This window comes from Vigna angularis, chromosome 3, assembly GCF_016808095.1.
Source record: "Vigna angularis cultivar LongXiaoDou No.4 chromosome 3, ASM1680809v1, whole genome shotgun sequence".
Lineage (NCBI taxonomy): Eukaryota > Viridiplantae > Streptophyta > Magnoliopsida > Fabales > Fabaceae > Vigna > Vigna angularis.
The window spans coordinates 70,368-94,288 of NC_068972.1; the positions used below are offsets into that span (position 1 = coordinate 70,368).

The following is a 23,921-nucleotide window of genomic DNA, read 5'->3' on the forward strand; positions in this document are numbered from 1 at the left end:
AAAGATTATAGTTTCACATTTAAAAAAAATTAAAGTCAGTAATATATTTATGTGTGGAAATTTAAACAAATTAGGTTTTTATATTTAAGATAAGATCATGAGGTTTCTTAAGGTGATAATATATATTGTTAGGAGAAGATGTAATTTAAATATTAAGTATTATATTAAGCTATTGCTGAATTAAAAAAAAATGTTTAGAAAAGAACATAAGGATAAGGAGTAGATGAATAGGAATGGTAGATGTTTAAAAAGAGAAGTAATGGTAGTTTTGAAAAGTTGATGTTGGGTGGTTTAAGTGGGTAAGTAGTTGAAGGTGAAGAAGATGGAGCTAGGCAGATAGTGTTAAAAGTTATGTGTCGGAAGGAAGAGAGAGAGAGAGAGAGAGAGAGATTGATTCAGTTCCTTAATTATATGATAGAAATAATAATGCATGGGTTGGGTGGGTCTGAGACACATAAATATATATATGCATGCATTGTGAAGTTAAAATGGAAAAGGGGAGGCATTTGGTCACTACTGGGCTCAACAGAAATCAATCGCAAACTGAATTTTACTTATATATGACCAAACATTGATAGATATATGAATTATTATGAGAGCCTCACAGTTATGTCCACCTTCCACATGATCGGATTAAATTTGTTTAGGACCCCACAACCCATAATGTTACGTGAATCTTGACATAGAATAACAAACAATCTTGTATCTATCTCTTTGTTTTTCTCCTTTTATCTCTCTTCCAAACTCCACATACACATACTCAGCAACCTCCGTGGAAAATCTTGTGGAATACATCATTTCTTTCTCTCCCCAAACAAACGATGAAGGTGAGTAAACATCAATATGAATTCTAGCTATATGAATTTCTTATTCTTTTCTTAGCCACTTCATGCATTTCTTTGCTCCAGTTACTTGGGTGGATGCACAGAAAATTTCGTCAGAATACCGCCGAACCCTTTAAAGACTTGCTCATCGGTAACTTTCATCGTATGTTGTATCATTCGGCTATAATTTTCAGTTCTACTTTAATTAATTATTTCATCTCGTTTTTTTGTTAAGGGACTTGTGATGATGAACACAACTACCCCAATCCCAAAGGAAGCTTCGGGAATTACAAACATGTCAAACAAAGTCAGAAAGAGCAGACCATAAGAAAATCTTTCGCTGCTGTCGAAGACGATGAGTACGAGGAAGATTCGGCGGGTGCCATGTACGAGCTCTTCCACGGGTTCCTGGCAATTGGAACTCTGGGTTCGGACCAAGTCGTTAGCGATCCATCGACGACGCCGACATTTGCCATATCTGTGGAGAACATAACTGAAAAGGAAGACGAAGTGACTGAGAACGAACTGAAGCTGATAAACGATGAGCTGGAGAAAGTTCTGGGAGCGGATGATGAGTCGTCGTGTGGGAGAAACAGCCATGTGAGCAATGGGAGAAGCAGCCATGGAAGCATAATAACGCTGAGCGGGAAGCCGTTGTTGGAAGGTGGAGAATCAAATGGGAATGGAAGTGCCGTTTGCCCACTTCAGGGATATCTGTTTGGATCGGCAATTGAGTTGTCAGAAACCACAACCGTGGCTGTGGCAAAGCAGAAGGAGCACAGAACGTCCCTCGGCGAGCTGTTCCAGCGAACCAAGCTGGCGGAGGAGAGCATTGGAGGAAATAATAAGGATGATAACAAGAGAGGTGAGAGGGAAGCAGACAAATCTGCCATGCATCTCATGAAAAAAAAGCTCAAGAAAAGAATGCTTCACACTTCTTCCCGAAGCTCCTCCTCGGCCACTGCTGCTGCACAACCTGTTGATTCTGCTTCGGCTGAGAGAAAACTGCATAAGGTGCACTTTCACATTCTTCTTTCTCTTCTTCACACGTATGTTATTATGCTGTATTTCCTCTATACTTTCTTAAGCAACAGCTTTTAGCTGGGACTCGCGGTAAAAATTAATATTTAGTTGTTGGTCGCAGATTCTGCATATGTTTCACAGAAAAGTTCACCCTGAAAATTGTACGGGTGCACACAAGTGTGATAAATACCAAAAGAACGAGAACAAGAAGAAAACAATGAACGAGGTGGTGCATGGAGAGGAAGATATACTGATACACCCGAAAAGAACACTGTCAAAGGAAAACATCATGCGACAATATTATAAGATCCAACCAAATCCATTCCACTTTGCTCTTGGCTGTGAAGATTCATCTGACAATAAGGAGCACTGGATCAAAACAGATGCCGATTGTAAGTGTGCAATTAATTACAAATACCATTAATTACTTCTCAAATATATACGTATACAATGACCGAGACTTTTGATTATAATGCAGACTTGGTGTTGGAGCTCTGAAGAGAAAAGGGAAAAATAATTGAAGATCCTGCAGCAGCAATACATGATATGATATTGAAAAGAGTACGTTTGGGAGAAGAAGCAAATAAGAGAGGTAGTCCCTCTAATTACCTCTTAGAAGTGTATAAAATATAGTAATAATTATAATGATAGACAGTGTCTGTGGTTGAAATAAAATTGTGAATGATGTATAAATGAAGTATATATAAAAGATAATGTATATGGTGTGGAATGCAAGGACAAAAGAAACATTGGAGATTGAAAGGAGTGGTAGAAGTGTGTGCAGAGTATCTCAGTTGTTAATTTCTATGGATCTTTATGTTTGTTTCAAACTTACAACCTTATGTGTTTGGCTGCCTACTCCTACATTGCATTCCATTCTAAGATTATCTATTCACTATTCACTCCATGTACATTCCAATAATTAATACATGGTAAAAATGCATTCTCTTATATATATATATATATATATATATATATATATATATATATATATATATATATATATATATATATATATATATATATATATATATATATATATATATATATATATATATATATGCTTAATTATTTATTACTAAATAAAGTCAGAGTTATTTTTTCATAATATAATTCCATTACATTCATCTTTTTATTTAATGTTTTGATAAAACTCTTTAAATATCTTCACATATTTAACTATTTTTTTAAAGTACTTCATGTAATATAGTTAATTACAATCGATATATTTGTTATTTAGACTAAAAAAAGTTCTCTAATTGTTTTTCACATTTAGTGCCTTTTTTCTTTCAAAAACAAATACTGTAAAAACTGAAAGAAAAAAAAAATCAAAACATGATATATTTTTGTCTTAATTAAGGTTTATGTTCCTGCAAATTTGAGTATTTTTAATTTGTATTAAATCTTTTTGTTTTAATAAGTTTTCATATATGTAAATCGAGTTTATACTATTTAATTTTTTGTGATAAATTTTATTTTGTTATGTTATCTTGTTTTTTTTTTTGTTTTCACGTATAATTTTTTTGGTTAATATAAAATGATATTATTGTTAATGTAGAATAACAAATTATTTTTATTATTTTAATTAAAAATGTATTGAATTATAGTGTTAAGGTTTCTTGTTATTCAATAAGATTTTATTAAAAATAATAAAATTCACTTTTCACTTTGGATTAGAGGAAATACTATTTTATAGTACCTCGATCTCATATTCTTTAAGGAATAGAGATAGTTAATCAAAATGAATAGCTGACATCGTAGTCACATAAACAAACAAATTAAACGATAATAGTTTGGAAAATATAAAAATTATGAAGATTAATTGAAAATATACCTAAATTTATAAAGACTTTGAAATTAACTAAACCTATATTTTTATATGAAAATAATGTATTTATTTGTTAATAAAATACTTATATAACCATTTTTTTCACATATGTTTTTTGTTAAATTTTGAACAGTATTTCTTCATTAATTTTGTTAATATAAACATATAGTAATATTTTTCTTATATAATATTAACTATCATATAAATATTTTAAGGTACTACAACCTTTATATAAATATATAAAAAAAATTAGAAGTGTCTAATATATAAAATATATTAAAATTTAAAAAATCATTTGTTAAATTAGACATTAATTGTGTGTGTCTATATATATAAATTCTCCAACAAAGATCCTCTGTATTAGTTGACTTTAATAAGCATAATACTTTTAAATTGAATTTATACATTAATAAACTATTATTAAATAAAAGGTAATTATAAAAAAATTACACGTGCTTAAATTTTCTACGAATTATTAAAAATTACTTTATATAACAATTAATGACGATAAATTTATAAGATTATGTCAGAATATAGTAAAGAAAAGTAATATACTTTGGAAATAAGAAAATTCATATTTTTATTTTATTTTCAAAACCATACATTACCTAAATAGAAAGTAAAATTAAAATATATAAGAAAATACACTTACTAATTAAACAAGATTTTCATTTTGTACTTTTACACTTGCAATGCACGTGTGTTTTCAATTTACATTAAGTTAATCCAGCTTTATTTTGTAAACCATTTTACTTATTTACTTTAGTGATTGATATCTAATGAATACATATAATTAGTTTTATACTTAATTGTTAAATAAACCTCAATATCTATAAATATTAGTTTAATTAACCCTTTCATTCATATTTTATTTTTAAACTGTTTTTGTTGAAAAATACGACTTCTTTAAAAAAAAGTATTCAACCTCGGTTAAGAATTTAATAGTAAATAACAATAAGTATTGTCAGATATAATGTTTAATACAATAAGAAAAAATTCACAGTCTTAATACAAAAAAAAAAATTAATTTCACTGTTTTTTAAATTCTTTTAATATACTAATTTTGTTTAAACTTTGTCAATAATTATGATATTTAAACACGTATTTGATCTTTATTAATTGGCTGTATAGTTTGTTAAAGAGAAAGTCAATCTTAATATACAATTAAGTTTGAAAAAAATCTTTTATTTGTTGCCCTTTACTTTTTCTTTATAAATTTAAAAACTCATGGTAATTTATCTAAGGTTAAATATGTTTCTCAATCAGAATTAAAATTATTATAACTATTTACTTAAAATTTAAATAAAACTTTGTCTTTTAAGTTGAAAGTCTAAAAAAACAGAAAAACTTTTATTCAATGACATTTATATCATGATTTGTTGACTTTAATGATTATTATTTTGAAAATCACACTTGGATTGATGAGAGGTGGCGATGGAAGATTTTTTCCGTGTTATTTGGGATGTATTTAATTGAAGAGAAATTTTTATCTTTGTAAATTTTATGTTACTAAATTATTATTTAACTAATTAACATAAGGATAGTATATTATTAAAAGTTTACAATTCATCTGTTTCTTTTTATGATAAATAATGGAATAGAAATTTTGTTCCATTTCATGATATGTTCTACTTGTGAAAGGATATTTCATCATTAGTTCCCTTGATACAAACGTAGTTTTTAAACATATTTTTCCGACAATAATTTCTAACTAACTGTTAGTGTATTTTTTATATGAAAATATATTAATGAAAGGTTAAATATATTTTTATTTTTTACTACAAATTAGAAATAATACATTTTAAATTTTTTTATCTAATTTAGTTATCTAATTTTATTCAAATATTAAATAAACTTAATAAAATTTGGTTAAAAAGATTAAATTAAACAATTTTAAAAATAGAAAGTTAAAATTGGTCCAAAATTTTGAAAAAAAAAACTAATTTCAATTTTTAACTTTAAAAGAAATTAATATTTGTTATAAAGATCATATAAAATGATGTAATTGAGAGTGTTAAGAAGCCAGTTGTGTGAATTGAATTAAACTTAAAGTTATTTTCTTAACATAGTATCAAAGCTATATTTAAAGTATATTCTAACAATATTTGTTGTTTGTTAGGTATATTCTTCCACCTCTTATCAAGCTGTTATCGGACCATTCATTAATGTCTATATATCGACGTGAGAAGATATCTTGAAAGTTTCACATTGACTAAAGATAAGTGTGCAAATCTCACCTTACAAACCGATTTTGTGAGATTAAATTAAGTATTTTCATGTATATAAAGGTCATACATGTATTTTCATGTATATAAAGGTCATACATATATTTGCGCGTTGTTTGAATATATCCAATTTTATAAATTATTGAATATTTAACTACGGAGATTGTACTAAATATATACATATAAATTCATCCTCGTTATTTTATCATCTCACTTTTAATCACTAAAATATCTTTATTCTATTAGATAATTTAAAAACTTTATATTACATGGTAGCTTAACTTAATGATTATTTGATTTTTATTTAATTATGATTTAATATTCATATGATTATAATTTCTATTTGTAATACTTTTGATATGAAAAAAGAAAATATACATTCTTTTAACATTATATACATGATTTTATGTTTTATTTATTATTTTTTAAAATTATTTTATTAATATTTTAAATGTTAAAGAGGTAGACAAGCAAGCACTAACGTAACCAAAAAAAAAACTCTATATCTTATTATATATAAGGATGGATGTGAATACAGTTTTATATTGAATATAACAACAATATAATGAAATAGTCAACCCATTTGTCCCATCCTCACATTTACCATCTCTAAAAAATAATAGTGACTTTTGGTGTCCAAAAAAGATCCATTACATCAATATGAAATTCTTTTTTTTATGACTATATTGCGAAATAATTATGATAAAATGATACGATTTTAATATAAAACATTTTAAAAGTAAAGTCATTTTAGTGTAACACAACTTTAACTCAATACATTTTACTAAAATCGTGTTAAAGTGATATAATTTTAGTTTATCATATTAACATAATTTTTTTATAATAAAATCATACCATTTTAATATAATTTTATTATAATATTTTATTGTAACTTTGACTTACTCGTATATGTAATATTGTTAAAAGTTATATATTTTGGTAAATTAAAAAAAATACATTACTTTAGTAAAAAAACGTAGGAAGGACGACAAGATTTACTTACAACAAAGATTATTTCAATTCATTGAAACATTACACGCATTTATTATTTCAGTTACATACAAGACTGAAATCTGATAAATCTTGAAATGTTTTTGGCGGCCTCCAGCAAAGAGAATAATATATAATTAGTGGGCAAGGCCTGGCCCAAATAAAATTGGCGGGCAAGGCCCAGGAAATTCATTATTAACTCTTAGTTACGAAGGCTAAGGCGGCGGCGGCGGCGGTGGTTAGCGGAAGAGAGATGCCGAAGAGAACAACGCACACGTACTCAAGCGAGGATGCGGCTCCGGAGGGTCCACACTCCGATCTCTTCGTTTATTACTGTAAACACTGCGCTTCCCATGTCCTCATCACTGGTTCGTTTCTTCCATTCTCAATTTCTCAATTTCTCAATTTCTCAATTTCTCAATTTCTCAATTTCTCAATTTCTCCGTTTCATATCCCTGTCTCAATTCCTCTTTCTTCCACGCGAAGATACCCAATTGCAGAAAATGCCCAAAAGGAAAACCGACAAATCTTATGTACTCGACAAAACCAAACATCTCGCCCGATTCAACGTTCACCACGCCGGAAAAGTTCTCCTAAAGAGAGGCGAGGGCAAATTGGAGAAACAATACCGCATGAACTGTATGGGCTGTGGTCTTTTCGTTTGTTATCGCGCTGACCACGATTTCGAATCTTCCTCTCTCATCTACGTCCTTGATGGTGCCCTCAGCACTGTTGCTGCCGAAACCAACCCACAGGATGCCCCCGTTCCACCTTGTATATCGCAGCTTGAAGGAGGACTTGTCCAGGTTGCTATAGAAGTTGAAGATCGTGCACAACGTTCAGCAATCACCAGTACCCTTTCTCTTCCCTTGTAATTTCATCTACACACGCTCCACATCCCACTTTCTCTGTCATTACCCTTTCTCTGCTTTTCGGACTGCATATGCAAATCTCTCATTCATTATCTTTTTCAAAACCCCATGTGCTTCCATATTTCTATGCTTCCTACCCTCTCATATTTTCATGGATGGATTAAGAAACATTATGGTATTATGAACAGTGATGTTTTGGAGGCCTTAATTGAGAAGAGTAAATGAAATTGGAACAAAAAGTATAAAGAAAGGTTAGGTAAAATGAGAAATTTAAGAATAAATGCGAAAAACCTTTTCGTTCACATTGTAACATAGAGTTGTAACTTATTCTATATAATGCAATGCTTGCAGTACATTTGCTGTGGAATGTCATATAATTTCGTAATAAAATCCCGGTTGAATCTTGAGGATTAGATTTAGATTGTTTTTGCTGTATCAGGAGTAAATGCTGATGATGTTCGAGTCACTGTTGCTGCTCCTGCTGCCCGTGGAGAGGCCAACAACGAACTTTTGGAATTTATGGGAAAGGTATTTTTAAAACCCTCTTTGTTTCTCTTTTTATTGGGTGTGAGTTTTGGTTGTTACCTTGTGACTCTGTGGTCACGGGATCTGGTTGTAAAGGTGGCCTTTCTTCAGGGCTGCCTATTGTCTACACTACACATGATCCTCCTTAAACTCTCAGGACTTTTTGTTGACCCTTTTATGTTATTTTGTCTCTTTGCTCAATCTTTCCCTTTGGTCGAAGACAACTGTAGCACTGACAACTTTCCGCTACACATTTTTTACATAGGTTTTGGGTTTGAGATTGAGTCAGATGACTCTTCAGAGAGGATGGAATAACAAATCAAAGCTACTTGTGGTGAGTTACATTATTATCAAGTATAACAAATCGAAGCATTCACATTGATATGAATTTGGGCTTCTTTCCAAACGATTCTATTCTGAATAATCGTATCAATTCCAGTGATTTAATTATTCTTGTTTCCCTCCTATAAGATTGTCACTTTGTAATTATTTTCACATTTGACGACTGTTTCAGGTGGAGGATTTGACTGCTAGACAAGTTTATGAGAAACTTTTGGAGGCTGTGCAACCTTAACGTTGTTTGTTTAGCTTTAGTATCCATGGTATCTGTCTGCTTCTATGAGGTTCATTTGCATTTTCCATATTAAGGCAGGGAGGTTTAAATTTCAGTTGTAATGTTGTTTACTTAGATTCTCAACAAAGCAGTTCGCTACGGTGCAATAGAAACCTTGCTTGTCATGCTCATGTACTATAACACTTGATTGGATGGTATTAGGTGAACAAAATCTACCTGGTTACGAGAGAAACGCATCAAAATCCTTCTCTTTTTCGATACATCAAGGGTAAATTATGCATTGCTCTCTAGTTTCACCGTTTGTTAAATATTCTTTAAATTTTGTGTCACTTAATTTTTTTCTTAACGTTAGTTTATTGTAAAATATTAATTTAGTTTTAATTATTGTTGTTTATACAGCTCATCTCAATAGAATTCAGTATGATATAGGAGAACTGTTCAAATTTAGTTTTGATATGTTATCAGCGTAATTTATATATTATTTACTAATTAGAAATTGTTTTAAAATTGATTTTTTAAATAACTATTATCTAAAAAGCGTTTGTATTGTAATTTGAGCTTGTCGCAGTCAGATTCTTTAAGTTTATCATGTGAGATTTATAAAGAAATTTCGGTGGAGGATGTGAAGCTTTTGTTTAAGACTCTTATACTAAATAGTATCTTAAATTGTAAGTAATTTTTTAAATTAAAATATAAGTACAAATTATAAATGTTAAACCAAAAACCAGATTCTTGAAGGCTTATTGTTTTTTATTTTCACATATTAAGATCATTTGCTTTCCAAGAATGCATCTTGACCTTTCATATTTTACCAATCAAAGTTTTGAATTGCACTCTTACATTGCGAAATGAAGACAAAATTCATTTATTTTAAAAAATTGTTACTGTTATTTTTAATCAATTAAAATGAAAACAAACATTTTACATAATAATTCAATAATTAGTTAAAACTTAGTATTTCTAACATCTTCAAGGCAGTCATAATTAGTTAAAACTTAGTATTTCTAACATCTTGAAGATAGTCAAGACATCATTACAAATCAATTAAACATTTTTGAAACCTCATATAAAACTCATTATTAATCAATTTGTTCTCTCTCTCTCTCTACGGGATATTCATTTTAATATAACTCCAATTAATAATGTGATATTTGAAGATAAATATTTAATATGTTTTTACTTAATTAAATCATAATTTTATTTAAAATTGTAACATGAAGGTAATATCGTTTGGTGTGTAGGGGAGGACTAGAAAAAGGGATGGAAAGTGGTGTGGGAGAGAAGGAGAAAAGAGAAGGAGGTAGTGAAAGAAGAGGGGAAAGGATGAAAAAAAACTTAAAAGAAATTCAAAAAGAGAACTAAAAAATAAAATAAATATATTTCAATAAAACAATAAAACTATTAGCACTTAACATTTTTACCAAAATAAATTGTATTCATTATTAATTTAATCTCTATGTTCAAATCTGGATTATCTCCTTAATTTTTCTGTAATGTCTTTAAAATATATTAATTTTTTTAATACATGACAATTAGTTTCTTGAAGATATAGCAAGACACAAGGGACCAATCTAATAAAAGTAGATAGTTTTATCATGTTTATGGTATTAGAACATGTTGGAAACCTTTATTATTTTCTTATTTAATATTAAAAGCATTTATTTATGTGGTAGGAATATTTGTAATGAAGATTTAGAATAAATTTAGCTCCCATCCCATCTCGTGTTGTCTTCTTGGGACACCAGTTGCAGTGTTGATGATAAGGAGATATGTTTGAGCCGTGGAAGGGAAGGATATTTAGGGAAATTTAATAAAGTGTTTGGAGGCACGTGTTAAGGAGTTGAGAGGGAATGGGTATGCACGTGTGTAATGCTCACATTCCAAAATATCATCTTCTTGATCTTGGCTGGGAGTTGAGTATAGAGGAAGAAGAGAAGGAAGAAGAAGAAGAAGAATAGAAGTTAGTGTTACGTAATGGATTCTCTGCGTGTGTATGCGTCTACCATCCGCCCATGCTTCTGTGTGTGTGCCCATCCCTCCACTTCCACTTCTTCCTACAAAACCCATCTCAGATTCATTCTTCCCTCGCTCCCTCCGCTGCGCTCTCTACATCACCGGTTGCCTCCGTCCCTCTCCGCTCTCTCCTCCCCTCAAACTCAAACCAGGTCATTCTCTCTCTCTCTCTCTCTCTCTCTCTCTCTCTCTCTCTAATGCTTCATTTTTATTGCTTACTCCTTCCGACTGACTACTTCCATCAATGCCAGGGACCAAGAACAAGAAGAAGGAAACGACAATCCTTCTTCCGTCTCCATGGACCGCAAAGTTCGTCTGCAAGTTCGATTAGATCACCAAGTTCAATTTGGCGATCACGTTGTCATCCGAGGATCCGCCAAGGAATTAGGATCATGGAACAAGAGTGTTCCCTTGAACTGGACCGAAAATGGATGGGTGTGTCACTTGGAATTTAAAGGGACCGATCACATTCAGTTTAAATTCGTCACTGTAAAAAAGGACTCGACTTTGGTCTGGGAAGCGGGGGAAAACAGAGACTTGAAGTTGCCCGTGGCAGGTCATTTTGCCACCGTCGCTACATGGGACGCAACCCAAGAAAATTTGGAGCTGCACCCTTTGGATGAACAACCACAACTACAGGAGGAGGTAGGTAATGCATACGATGCTGCTGCTTCTTCTGTTTCTGAAGAGGCAGAGCCAAGTCCCTTTGTAGGTCAGTGGCAAGGTAAACCTATTTCTTTCATGCGATCCAACGAGCATCGAACCCATGAAACACAGAGCAAATGGGACACTTCAGGTCTTCATGGCTTGCCTCTCAAATTGGTTCAAGCCGACCAAAACGCTAGGAATTGGTGGAGAAAGGTACTTCAGTTCATAATAATACTCTCTTCCCTCAGTGCCTTCTTTAGAAACCAGTACCTTTACTTCTTAATCAGCATATTAACTTTATCCATAATTTTCACTTTGAAGCTTGATATCGTACGTGATATTATAGCTGAAGGTCTGCAAGGCGAAGATCGCTTGGAGGCTCTCTTGTACTCAGCTATCTATCTCAAGGTCTTGTTCTTTCTTTTTCATTCAATCATCGATGCTCTTCTTTTACCATCTTCTGAGCCCTTCTTACATTATCTGTGCAGTGGATAAACACGGGGCAAATATCTTGTTTTGAAGATGGAGGTCACCACCGCCCCAATAGGCATGCTGAGATTTCAAGGCTTATATTTCGGGAACTAGAGCGACACACTACTCGGAAGGATATATCTCCACAGGTGATCTATTATTACTTTTGACATTGGATCATGTGGTCCTGATTGCATTATAGATGTTGCTGATGTTTAACAAAAGTTATACGAGGGTGGTTATTTATGTCATAGGTTCTACATTGCAGTATATAGTGTGTTTTGGCCTTAAGGCTTGTTTAGATAAACATAGGAGAAAAAAATGAGATGAAAAAGTTATATAAACTTTTCTAGAAGTTCAAATAAATTTATGCATAAATTATCTCTTATCTTTTTTTTTTTAAATCTGTCTTTTTACTTGTACTTAAGTTAGTCTCAACTTCTGTAGAAATTTATTTCAATTTTCTTGTTTTCTTCTCTTAAAAGCATTTATGGAGAAGTTTATTCAAACAAACCCTTATTTATATTTTTTGAAGATAGCATTATAGTTCAAAATTCAGTCAATTAGTTTCATATCTTCTTAATATTTTCCTTGTCTTTTTTGTTTTAAACTTTTGTAGCAGTTGTTCTAATTTAAATTATTTGCTTAGTTCAGCCATTTCCTTTAAATTGTCTGACATACATTCAATGTTAAACGTCCGGGAATTGGAAATTATTGTTTAAAAGTGTTGTTGAAAACTTGATATAATATTTCTTTACATTTGCCACCTTTTTTATATCCTTCTGTTCAGAAAAGTTTAACCCTTATTTATTTCATTTACCATATTTTCATTAACACACAGGAAGTTCTAGTCATCCGAAAGATTCATCCATGTCTGCCATCTTTCAAGGCAGAATTCACTGCATCTGTACCTCTTACTCGAATTAGAGATATTGCTCATCGAAATGACATCCCACATGACCTCAAGGTTGTTCTCCTCATAGTACATAAAGTATGAAATCTCATTGCTTTTCAATGTTAATAATAGGTCAACTGTTATCTGTATTGTTTATTGTCCAGTTACAAATTAAGCATACAATACAAAACAAGCTTCACCGAAATGCTGGGCCTGAAGATTTGGTTGCTACAGAAGCTATGCTTGCTAAAATCACGAAAAACCCTGGAGAATACAGTGAACCGTTTGTAAAGGAATTCAAAATATTTCATCTAGAACTCAAAGACTTCTTCAATGCTGGCAGGTTTGATATGAATATGCAGAAGTTTTGGCTTCGTCTTCACGTCAATTTGTCTTTTTATAATTTAAACATTATGTAGTTTTCTCTTGAAAACTCCCCCATCATTAGAATACACAATTAGGCTGTTAACCAATAGACTGATCATGAAACTGCATGAACTTTTACTGTTGGCAGCAAAGCATTCATTATGAAGTAATCTGATTTTCCTTAAGTCAGAAAATCAACCGATTAACACTATGTAATAGTTTCTCATTTTATGAGTTCCCATGTTCAATTTCGTTGGAAGCAACTTGCAGTAGAGGCTCCAATAAAAAAATGGTGATTAAATGAATTAATCTCCTACATTATAGAGCATGGGGAGTGTCGTACACTTCACATGTAGAGAAGCTGCTTTAGACTATAGAACCTGTAGGCCTGTTCCTAGCAAGGTCACTAGACTAAAGCTTCTTGTGCGAAGGCTTGTCATCTCTTGTGAATCCTGCAGTAGTTTGACAGGGGTTGGGGGTCAGGGTGGCTGAGGGGAGCCAGCAATGAAGTATACTACATTTCCAGGATATTTTCAAATAATTTGGGTTTGTGTTAATTAGTGACTGAAAAATCAGGATTGTACACTTTTGATTGAACATAGTGTACTAAATTTCAAGGATATATTCAAATCATTTAAACTTGTATTATACTATTACTGGAAAATCATAATTTGATGCTTTCACGGATGGCTTCGTCATGTTGCACGCAGTCTTGCTGAACAGCTAGAATCAATTCATGAATCTATGGATGAATATGGCATTTCAGCACTTAATTCATTCTTGGAGTGCAAAAAGGTAAATTTGCCTGTTTTGATTTTCTTGCATTTATATTTCTTGATTTGGTGTCAATGTTTGCCACTAGAATAAACTAATTATGGAATAAGATGTCAGCTAAATCATGGTAGAATAAGTAGTTGTTAGTGAGTTAGCTTGTTGGGAGATGAGATACTCGGGAAATGATTAATTCCATTTTTACAATTGTTGGGCTTTGGTCTCTTGGGCTTCAATTGTGATAAGTGGCTCTCAAGCTTTCTTCCATTCACAATCAGGTCCTTTCATCTTGATTTCATCTAATATTTAACAAAATTAGTTGATGCGACAACCTGCACATTACCCAAATAACCTAAAATGGAGCTCTAACTGTATTAACTCAATTGTCATGTTGACAATACTTGATTGTTTTTATGATAGCAATGAACAGCATAAGGAATGACTTAAATATTCAATGAAGCTAGGGTGGAGGGACATGATTTTAAGCAGGAGAAACCATTGGGGGACAAAAGTGCACAATTGATGGAGGACTAAGGATGTAATTAAGTAGTTAGAAAAATAAGTTATTTTTCATATAAATAAGAAAAAGAATATGCAAGGGAAGGACATGTCAATTAGTGAGGAAATAGGATCTTTTGGGCATTGGCGGGAGGTGCAGACCCTCTGAACTCTGCAGTGTTTGTGTTGAAATTTGTAAATTGGGGAGTACTTCCTCACTTTGTAATAAACGATATTAGGTTCCTATCAACTTTAATCAAAACTTTACACCATGTATTTCAACTGCAAATGAACAATGCGTGTACTAATACTGACATTTTAGTTTTTGCCTGAGAATCAAAAGGCCCTGGGTAGTAGACCATGATGGGATGTTGGGATCCAATAGTAAGTTATGGTACTCTAGTCCACATTGGAGGTATGGGATAAGGTCTTGGACTCTTCTACTGTAATGGCTAACTTTTGTAGTGTGGTTCTTTCAAGGCTTATCATAAGATTTAGGAGTGTAAATTGATAGTATGCAGAAGTAATCTGACCAGTCTATATAATGGTGCTTGTACTGTAGCATTTATCCTATTTATATGACTGTGGTTCTCAGTTGTTCTGATAGTGGCATCTACTGATAAGGGACAATGTTTTGTAAATTTTCCAGAATATGGATACTGTAGCAGTATCAACTGCTGCAACAGAAGATGTAATTAAACTTTTATTTAAAACAATGGAATCTTTAAATGTTCTGAGAGAAAATATTGTAAAGGGTCTTGAAAGTGGCCTCAGGAATGATGCTCCAGATTCTGCAATAGCTATGCGTCAAAAGGTGACACTAGTTTAATTCAATCATTTAGCCAGACTTTGCATCTGATTTTCTTTATAAAGAATGATGGAACATCTTTTGATTCTCATCTTTTTTGGGGAGGTACAGTGGCGCCTCTGTGAGATTGGCCTTGAGGATTACTCATTTGTTCTTTTAAGCAGGTTTTTGTCCTACCTTGTTCTTATTAAATTTTGTAAAATTGTCAGATACTAATAAGTTGAATGACTTTTTATGAAATATACGAAGGACACATGTTATGAAGGGCATGGAGTACTTTTAACTACTTAGACAGTAGTAGATGATACTAGAATATAGTGCATAATACTCTGCACTAAGATAGATGTTTATTAGACCGTAAATCATCTAAATACTTTAAAAGGGCAAAAAATAAGGGTAAAATATAATGATGCAGTGAAGTCAAGCTACTTGATAAGGATGTAGTATCATTGAACTGCGTAGAACTTCTTTGATGGACATATGGAAATTTTCCAGCCAACAGCTACTTGTAGATTGTATAACAAGATCTTTCTATTGGTATCACATTAACTTCTAAACACATTAATAGATTTCTCAACGAGCTTGAAGTTATGGGAGGTGCTAGTTGGCTGGCAGCAAATGTGCAGTCAAAAAATGTAAACTTGTGGACTGATCCACTTGGAGCCCTTATAATTGGAATCCACCAGCTGAAGTTATCTGGTTGGAAGCCAGAAGAGTGTGGTGCTATTGAAAATGAACTCATTGCCTGGAGTAAAAGAGGCCTTCATGAAAGAGAAGGTAACATGAAGGCCTTCTCTTGGGTCCCTTCTCTATTGTTTTTAAAAATCATTGTAGACAGTGTTGAATAATTTTCATGTTAAATGTACTCCTTTTATTTCAGGAAATGAAGATGGCAAGACAATTTGGACATTGAGACTGAAAGCTACACTTGATAGATCAAAGAGGCTAACTGATGAATATACTGAAGAACTTCTTAAGATATTCCCACAGAAAGTCCAGGTTAGAAAGTATTATTATGATGATGATTTTAGTGGCCTGCAATTTCAATGCCTGATGCAAAAGGATACTAAAGAAATATGATATAAAATGAAGCCAAGATGCAACGAAGACCAGTGAGTGCACAAATTTAAAAAGTCCTTTCAGTGAAAAAAATAAATAATTAAATAAGCACAGTTTGTTAGTCTTAATAACACCCTTAATAGTTGTGATGTGTGACCTATAAATATTTTTGAAATAATTATTATACAACCTTTAGCCAGAAAGGAATCAGAACATGAGTGAAATTCAATTTAGAGATAGAAATTTTGATTGTAGTTCTTCCTTCGTCTCAAAGTTAAATAATTTATGTCTCGTGATGCTGGTACTGTTTAGTTTTCACAGTTGGACTCCTCTTCATTTTAAATGCATATATCTTGAAATACACAAACTTGTCATTTTAAATGTTGCAGATACTAGGTAAAGCTCTTGGAATACCTGAAAACAGTGTCAGCACATATACAGAAGCTGAGATTCGAGCTGGGTATGTTAATGCATTGTCCTTCATATTTCTCTTTCGGGTACATTGTCCTTTGCAAATTTGGTCAGAGAAAGTTTCAGGAAATACGGTCTAAAGCTTTTTCACCATTATCTGTGATTTTTCTTCATGTTTATTCCTCAACTACAGATTTCATTACCAAACTCAAGGAGTATATTATGAAGATACTTATTATCTGACTTTTCTGCTGTACATTTTAAGTGTGATTTTCCAGGTTTCAAAACTATCTACGCTTCTTCTAAAAGCTGTTAGAAGTACCCTTGGTTCTCAAGGTTGGGATGTTCTTGTTCCAGGAGATGCTTTGGGAAAATTGGTTCAGGTACCACTACCAAGTTGCTTTTGGAAATATTATGGACAATGTTATTATAATATTTACTGTGTTCTTCTGAGTATGAGAGAGAAAACTTTTATAGAAAATCCTTATTGCATTTACAGAAGTAATTCATCCCTTGCGTAAATATCTTAAAAGGGAATTTATCCTTCTACTAGAACATCTGCAACATAGAGCTTAAATGGTAATCCAGCATAACTTCATGTCACAAATATTATGGTGTATGTTCTTTCATACATCAGTACTTGACCATCAAGATATTTTTTTACTGCAAAGACCACTTGCAGCGTATAGCATATTTGTGTTGAAGTAATTGAATCGAAAGACAGATATCATATCTCTCCAGATCCTTCATTCCATAGTCTTTCATCACCCATCATGGGTAAAAACATCTCAAACTTCACTCTCTGGATGATAAAGTCCATGAAAGCGATAAAGCACTAATAGGAACCGGACACATGGTTTAAGACAATAAAGAAATCCACGAGATCAAGTAATTTCATACTATTAATTATCAAACAGAAGACTGCAAGTTGGGGAAAAACAAGAAAAAAAATAAAATAAATGGATACTAACTAGGGTAGTGATATCCTCTCATTCTTGACTAACACGAAATTGGGTTTCTTTGAGCTAGGTTGAAAGAATTGTTCCTGGTTCACTACCATCAGTGGAAGGACCTATTATCCTAGTAGTTAACAAAGCTGATGGTGACGAAGAGGTAGCTACATATATATTTGTATTTGAGAGTATATGTAAATATTAAAATATTAATATTTATAAGTTCATTACACTGGCAGGTAACAGCTGCTGGGAGGAACATAGTGGGAGTTATACTTCAGCAAGAACTTCCTCACTTGTCTCATCTTGGTGTTAGGGCACGGCAGGCCAGTCTTTTTTTTAAGTATCCGATTAATGATTTTGATGTTTGAATATCTACAATATGACATTCGTACTCCTATTCTTTATTACAGGAAAAAGTCGTCTTTGTCACATGTGAAGATGAAGAAAATGTTGCTGATATACAAAGGCTGATTGGGTCATATATAAGGTTATATTTTCAGACAATTTTCACATCCATTATTAATTGTTTTCAAAACTGAACCATATATTTTTGTATTTGACATGATCTTTTGAGCAAGATCTAATGGTATAATGGTTTCAATTTTCTCTTTTCCTGCTTCAATTTAACTTTTCAGGTTGGAAGCATCAACCGCTGGTGTTAATCTGAAGTTATCCTCTTTAGTGGACACGAATGACAATTCTTCCATTAGAAGTTCTTCTGATGACTATGTTTCTGGAGTTGAAGTTCCTTCTTTTTCTTCTAATAGAATCTCCAATTTTGATCAGGTAGAGGATGATAAATTATTCACTTTTTTTGGGTTTTGTTGATATTTTAGAGATAAATTACAGGTTGGTAAAAATGAATGAGGTATTCTTATGAAAAACTATTTACTCTCTTCTGAAAACTGGACATTTTTTTTATAAAAACTATCTTTCAAAACAGTTTAAGGAACTTTTTTAGAACAAAACAAAATACATTGTTTCAAAATGTTAATTTGAAAAAAGTTTTAAAAGTAAGAAAATAGTCCTTGAATCTAACAACTGATGTTCCAGTCCCAACCTACGAGTCTTGTTGTAAGAAACACTTACAACTTACCCTGCCACAGCTGTACTCCCTTTTTCCTCCATCTAAACTGTCCCCTTAATCCCTTGATGACCAGTCAGACTACTGCAGACCTTTGCTTGTCTTTGCCTTGTTCTCAGAACTCAGAAGTATCACCTCTTTCTTGCTTACCACATGTCATATCAATCTAACTCTTATTATTCACAGAAATGATTTTTATAAGCCTGGCATTTATTCAATTACCATTGTCTTAAATCTTCATAAAATTTACCTCTGATGAATAATTATTCTTTTCAGATCAAGGGTGCTTCTTCTGGCGGAGTTATCTTGCTTCCTGATGCAGAAATACAGACATCAGGTGCAAAGGCTGCTGCATGTGGTCGCTTATCATCACTGTCTGAAGTTTCTGATAAAGGTGAGATTTTTTTAACTGAAAATGGTAGTGCTATTATATTACTATGTTGGCACCACAAACAAAAAGTTAAGATTCAATAAAAGCAACGAGTTGCATAACTATGTCTGACCATTGATATTGGAACGAGTAACTTTAACTCAAGTAGTGCCATATTTTATCTTTCTGATGATATATTCATTATGGAATAATACATTGTCCCTGTTTAAGACGCCCTCTCTGGTTCACTAATAGTCATGAAGAAAGATATTCCAGCTCAAGATGTTTTGAAACTGGTCAGCTCAAGACCATTAGAGAACTGTACTGAAACAATGCTTTAAATCTTGTTCATCTTTAAATTGATGTTATATTTTTTTCCCCTATATTCTGGAGGATGTTTTCTAGTCTGACTCTTTACTCTTTTCCTCTAAACGAATTCTTCTACTTCATAAAAAAGGTTTAATATTTTTATCCAGTAATTGGGGATGGGCAAATACTGATGTGTATGCATGCAAATGTGCATTGTGTTAAGACTCATTAGTGAATATATCAGCTGCATTTTTCTGCAAAACTCATGTCTCTGAATTTTTCTCTCCCTTACGGCTTTGCTTTATGTTCTTATATTCAAATAGATTGAAGTGCTTATGTTGAACCATACATTGTCAATTAAATGAGATCTTAGAAGATTATTGATTGTGACGATTTGGAAGATTTACATGCGGTGTTAATTGCGGTTATCAGAATCATAGACAAGTTAACAATTTAATAACTAACAACTATTTTTTTGGTAAATCACATTTCTGAAGTCTGATTTTTGAATTACAGTTTACAGTGATCAGGGAGTTCCCGCCTCGTTTCGAGTTCCTTCTGGGGCAGTTTTACCATTTGGATCGATGGAATTGGAGCTAGAGAGGAGTAACTCCACCGAAGCATTCAGGTCTATCCTGGAAAAGATAGAAACAGCAAAAGAGGGTGGTGAACTTGATGATCTGTGCCATCAACTCCAGGAATTAATTTTTTCCCTCAACCTACCAAAAGACATCATTGAAAGCATTGGGAAAATATTCCCAAGCAATGCACATTTAATTGTTCGATCCAGTGCCAACGTTGAGGACTTAGCTGGAATGTCAGCAGCTGGACTTTATGAATCAATACCCAATGTTAGTCCTTCCAATCCAACAGTTTTTGCAAATGCCGTTAGCAAAGTATGGGCTTCACTGTACACTCGGAGAGCAGTGTTGAGCCGGCGTGCTGCTGGTGTTCCTCAGATGGAAGCTTCAATGGCAGTTCTGATCCAAGAAATGCTTTCACCAGATCTATCATTTGTACTGCATACTGTGAGCCCAACAAATCAGGATAATAATTGTGTGGAGGCTGAGATTGCTTCTGGCCTTGGTGAAACTCTGGCTTCTGGAACAAGGGGTACACCATGGCGTTTATCATCGGGTAAATTTGACGGGCAAGTGCAAACCCTAGCTTTTGCTAACTTGAGTGAGGAATTGCTGGTACGAGGTGCAGGGCCTGCAGATGGGGAGGTTATCCGTTTGACCGTTGATTACAGCAAGAAACCACTGACAGTTGACTCGGCTTTCCGTAGACAACTTGGTCAACGCCTTTGTGCAGTTGGGTTTTTCCTGGAGAGAAAGTTCGGTTGCCCACAGGATGTGGAAGGATGTCTTGTTGGAAAAGACATCTTTATCGTACAGACAAGGCCCCAACCCCTGTAGTGGAGTGGACATTCAATTCAATACAATATAGAAAGCATATACATATTTGTTTATGGCACCACACTGAAATATGTAGATTTATTTCCTCAAAGACATTTCCTCAAAACCCAGCTCCCCACCAAAAATCTTACTTTAAAGGCCTAGCTTTGATATTCCATACTAATTTAAATGTATGGAAATAAATTCTCCTTTTCTAATTTGATAAATAAAAAATATGCATTTGAGTGAAAATCTGTGTTGTACTCCAGTGTTCAAATTATTAAAAAATCATTTAGGTTATTCTTAAATTTTAATAATAATAATTAAAAGAGTTAAATATGTTTTTAATCTCTAAACAGAATTTGTTTTTAGCCTTTTTCTTTTTTAACTTTTTGATATATTTTAATTTTTTTCCTTAACAAAAATATAATTTTTCATCGTTTTTTCTTTTTTTTAAAAGTGACTGGCTGTTTAGGCCGTGAGACTTCTCTCTTATTCATCTCAAACCTATGTTATTTTAATCGTCATCAGACCATTTAATCCTTGTTTCGCACCATCTTCTACATTTGCAACCACAAAGAGGTCATTATTAGTACACATACCTTATAAACTCATACCGATCCAATCAAAATAGAGAATAAAGGGAAAGAGAACCCATCGTCAGCAACGGAGGTGATGACCATCGAGTCGTTGTTGAGAGGAAGGGAAGCAAAGGTCATGCGTCTTTGGGAAGTTGCCGACAGCGTCTTCCACTAACGGTTGAGGATGCGTCAAGCTGTTAGGGTTTGTGGTTGAGAGGTTGAGTCGTCGTGAAGGGCGGGATTTCCTCGCTGGAGGCGTCAGTGGTGGCTGACCTTGCTAGTGACGGTGAGGACGCGTCACGGAGGAGAAGGGTGTCTCCCTCTCGCGCGCAAAGAAAAGCCAGGAGAGGAGAGCTTTCGCGATGGCCGGCGATGACCCTGGCGACGTGCGGTGTCGCTGACGATGCCTTGGGCTGGGAGGAGGTGCGCCACCGTGTTTGGTTCGGTGACGCTACCAGAGATGCACGGAACCTGTTCGATACAATGCTTGAGAGAAATGTTGTATGTTCAGATTGGGGGTAGTGATCAGTGGGGTAATATAACTGCTGGGACTGAATTGATTAGGAAGATATTGTACGTGAAAGATGCATATGGCTTAACATTTCCTCTTCATTTGAAGAGTGATGGTACCAAGTTTGGAAAGTCTGAGGATGGTGCTATTTGGTTGTCTCCAAAGTCTTTGGCTTATGAAGCGGTTTTGAATCTGTCATTGGTGGATCTTTCGGTCTCTTCTGGTTTATTCGAGAGTAAGTTTGCGGCAAAGAGGTTGTTGAAGCAAGGGGGCTTTACTTAAATAATAGCAGAGGGGACAGTGAAGGTAAGAGGATTGAAGCTGCGGATATAGTGGATGGGAAAGTTCTCCTGTTATCAGCTGGCAAAAAGAACAAGGTGCTGGTGAGAATAGCTTGTGTGTCTGTTGAACAGAGTATTTTTTGGAGACTGTTTATTTCCTGTGTTTCTTTTGTACTCTTAAGAAACCTTTGATTTACCTGATACACGGAAGCTTATTCTCTGTGTTTAGTTTTCTATTTAGAATTAGAGTTTCACCCCAACTTGTACTGGTTTGTAATGCAAACCTTTATTTCACGGGTTATTTAGGTGGAAGTTTAATTCTGTTTGGAGAATAGCACCAAAAATTTTGTTTGGAGGATAACCCCTCTTACATCCATTATTTGGTAAACATCCCAGCTGCGTGTATTTGTTTACGTATAATGTAGCATTGAATTTTGAAGTTCAACATTTCTTTAATAGAATATATTGGAAGTGAATATTATGTTAAACTTATTTTATTGATATTTACATATTAAACATAATTTTAGACGGTTCTTAATATTTACCATAAAACGAAACTTTTGAAGACTGAGAAAACCTCTACTGTTTTAAGAAAGTCTGATGTCCTCATGAATCACTTTTGCAGGAGTTACTTTCAAAGGGATTGGTTATATCAGAAAATTAATCCAAAAAAGGACAAAGAAAACGAAAGCAAAATAAGAGAGATAAAAGGCGTAAAATAAGAAAATGAAAGAGAAGTGATAAACCAGGGGAGGCATTATGCATTTATGCCATTGATTTTCAAACCTTTTAGTTGCAGACAGATACTATACATCTGACCCAGCAATTTTAAACTCAACCATTATTAAATTTTCCGACAAAACACCATCTCAAAAGTGCTAATCTGGGAAACGAGGATTCGATTGACATTTGCATACTCTGATTTGTACCCACCCAGAAAAAAAAAACAAGAAATTCTAACAAAAAAGAAAAAACAAACCAGTACTCACACTCCTATATCCATTGTACAGTTTCACAAATCAAGTCTCTCTATATCGTTCAAGGCATACCCAGTTATTTAAAAAAAAATGAAACTTTAGATGATGCAGAAAGAGAGAGAAAAACAGGAAAAAATAGAAAAAAAGATTTAATCTTGAACTGATTCAATGACCAAATATGACATAACATCAAGGATGAACCAATTTTATCTTTTGATACAAATTTGTTAACAACTGATTAATTTTTTAGTTCTGAGCATCTGTATTGACGGGTCTTGCAAAGGGGTTCCTCTCCTTCCATATACATCATGTAATCACAAACCATAATAAACCCCATATCTCTTTTCATAACTCGAGAAAAAACCTTAGACCATTTTTCTTTTCCCCAATTTCTCTGTTGCTCCTTGCTTGCAGACCACCTAACCTTGAGAAAAAGAGGATTTCTTGGCAATTATGGTTTTGGTGGTGACGAACATCTAGAATCTTGACTTGCGGGTGGCGCTGAGTGAAGAACTAGTGATTCTAGTTGTTCGGAGAAGGCGGCGCTTTGGAGGTGCATCCGGGTAGGGCTTTTTCGTCATGCAACACAGAAAGAGTTTCTTCCTCTTCCGCCATGGCACAAGTTCACGCTGCTAAGAGAAAACCTATTTTCCC

At 33.4% G+C, this 23,921-nt stretch overlaps 3 protein-coding genes across 3 annotated transcripts; all 3 read left to right on the plus strand.

Moving 5' to 3' along the window:
- Nucleotides 1-676: 676 nt before the first annotated feature.
- Nucleotides 677-2,705, plus strand: LOC108325485 (protein LAZY 1). Its single transcript, XM_017558565.2, has 5 exons — nt 677-827; nt 909-975; nt 1,060-1,838; nt 1,969-2,239; nt 2,326-2,705. Exons 1-5 carry the CDS (start codon nt 822-824, stop codon nt 2,343-2,345), a joined length of 1,143 nt encoding a protein of 380 aa, XP_017414054.1. The 5' UTR covers nt 677-821; the 3' UTR covers nt 2,346-2,705.
- Nucleotides 2,706-7,086: 4,381 nt separating this feature from the next.
- LOC108325033 (UPF0235 protein At5g63440) lies at nt 7,087-9,121 on the plus strand. The gene is made up of 5 exons (XM_017558012.2): nt 7,087-7,258; nt 7,377-7,742; nt 8,202-8,290; nt 8,553-8,621; nt 8,802-9,121. Exons 1-5 carry the CDS (start codon nt 7,144-7,146, stop codon nt 8,859-8,861), a joined length of 699 nt encoding a protein of 232 aa, XP_017413501.1. The 5' UTR covers nt 7,087-7,143; the 3' UTR covers nt 8,862-9,121.
- Nucleotides 8,997-22,735, plus strand: LOC108324853 (phosphoglucan, water dikinase, chloroplastic). The gene is made up of 20 exons (XM_052874651.1): nt 8,997-9,129; nt 10,535-11,026; nt 11,126-11,735; nt 11,844-11,930; nt 12,011-12,142; nt 12,835-12,960; nt 13,053-13,231; nt 13,965-14,049; nt 15,173-15,337; nt 15,443-15,495; nt 15,900-16,108; nt 16,212-16,330; nt 16,780-16,850; nt 17,067-17,184; nt 17,831-17,914; nt 17,994-18,080; nt 18,168-18,244; nt 18,393-18,543; nt 19,118-19,235; nt 20,037-22,735. The coding sequence occupies exons 2-20, from the start codon at nt 10,836-10,838 to the stop codon at nt 20,936-20,938; spliced, it is 3,564 nt and encodes a 1,187-aa protein (XP_052730611.1). The 5' UTR covers nt 8,997-9,129; nt 10,535-10,835; the 3' UTR covers nt 20,939-22,735.
- The last annotated feature ends 1,186 nt before the right edge of the window (nt 22,736-23,921 follow it).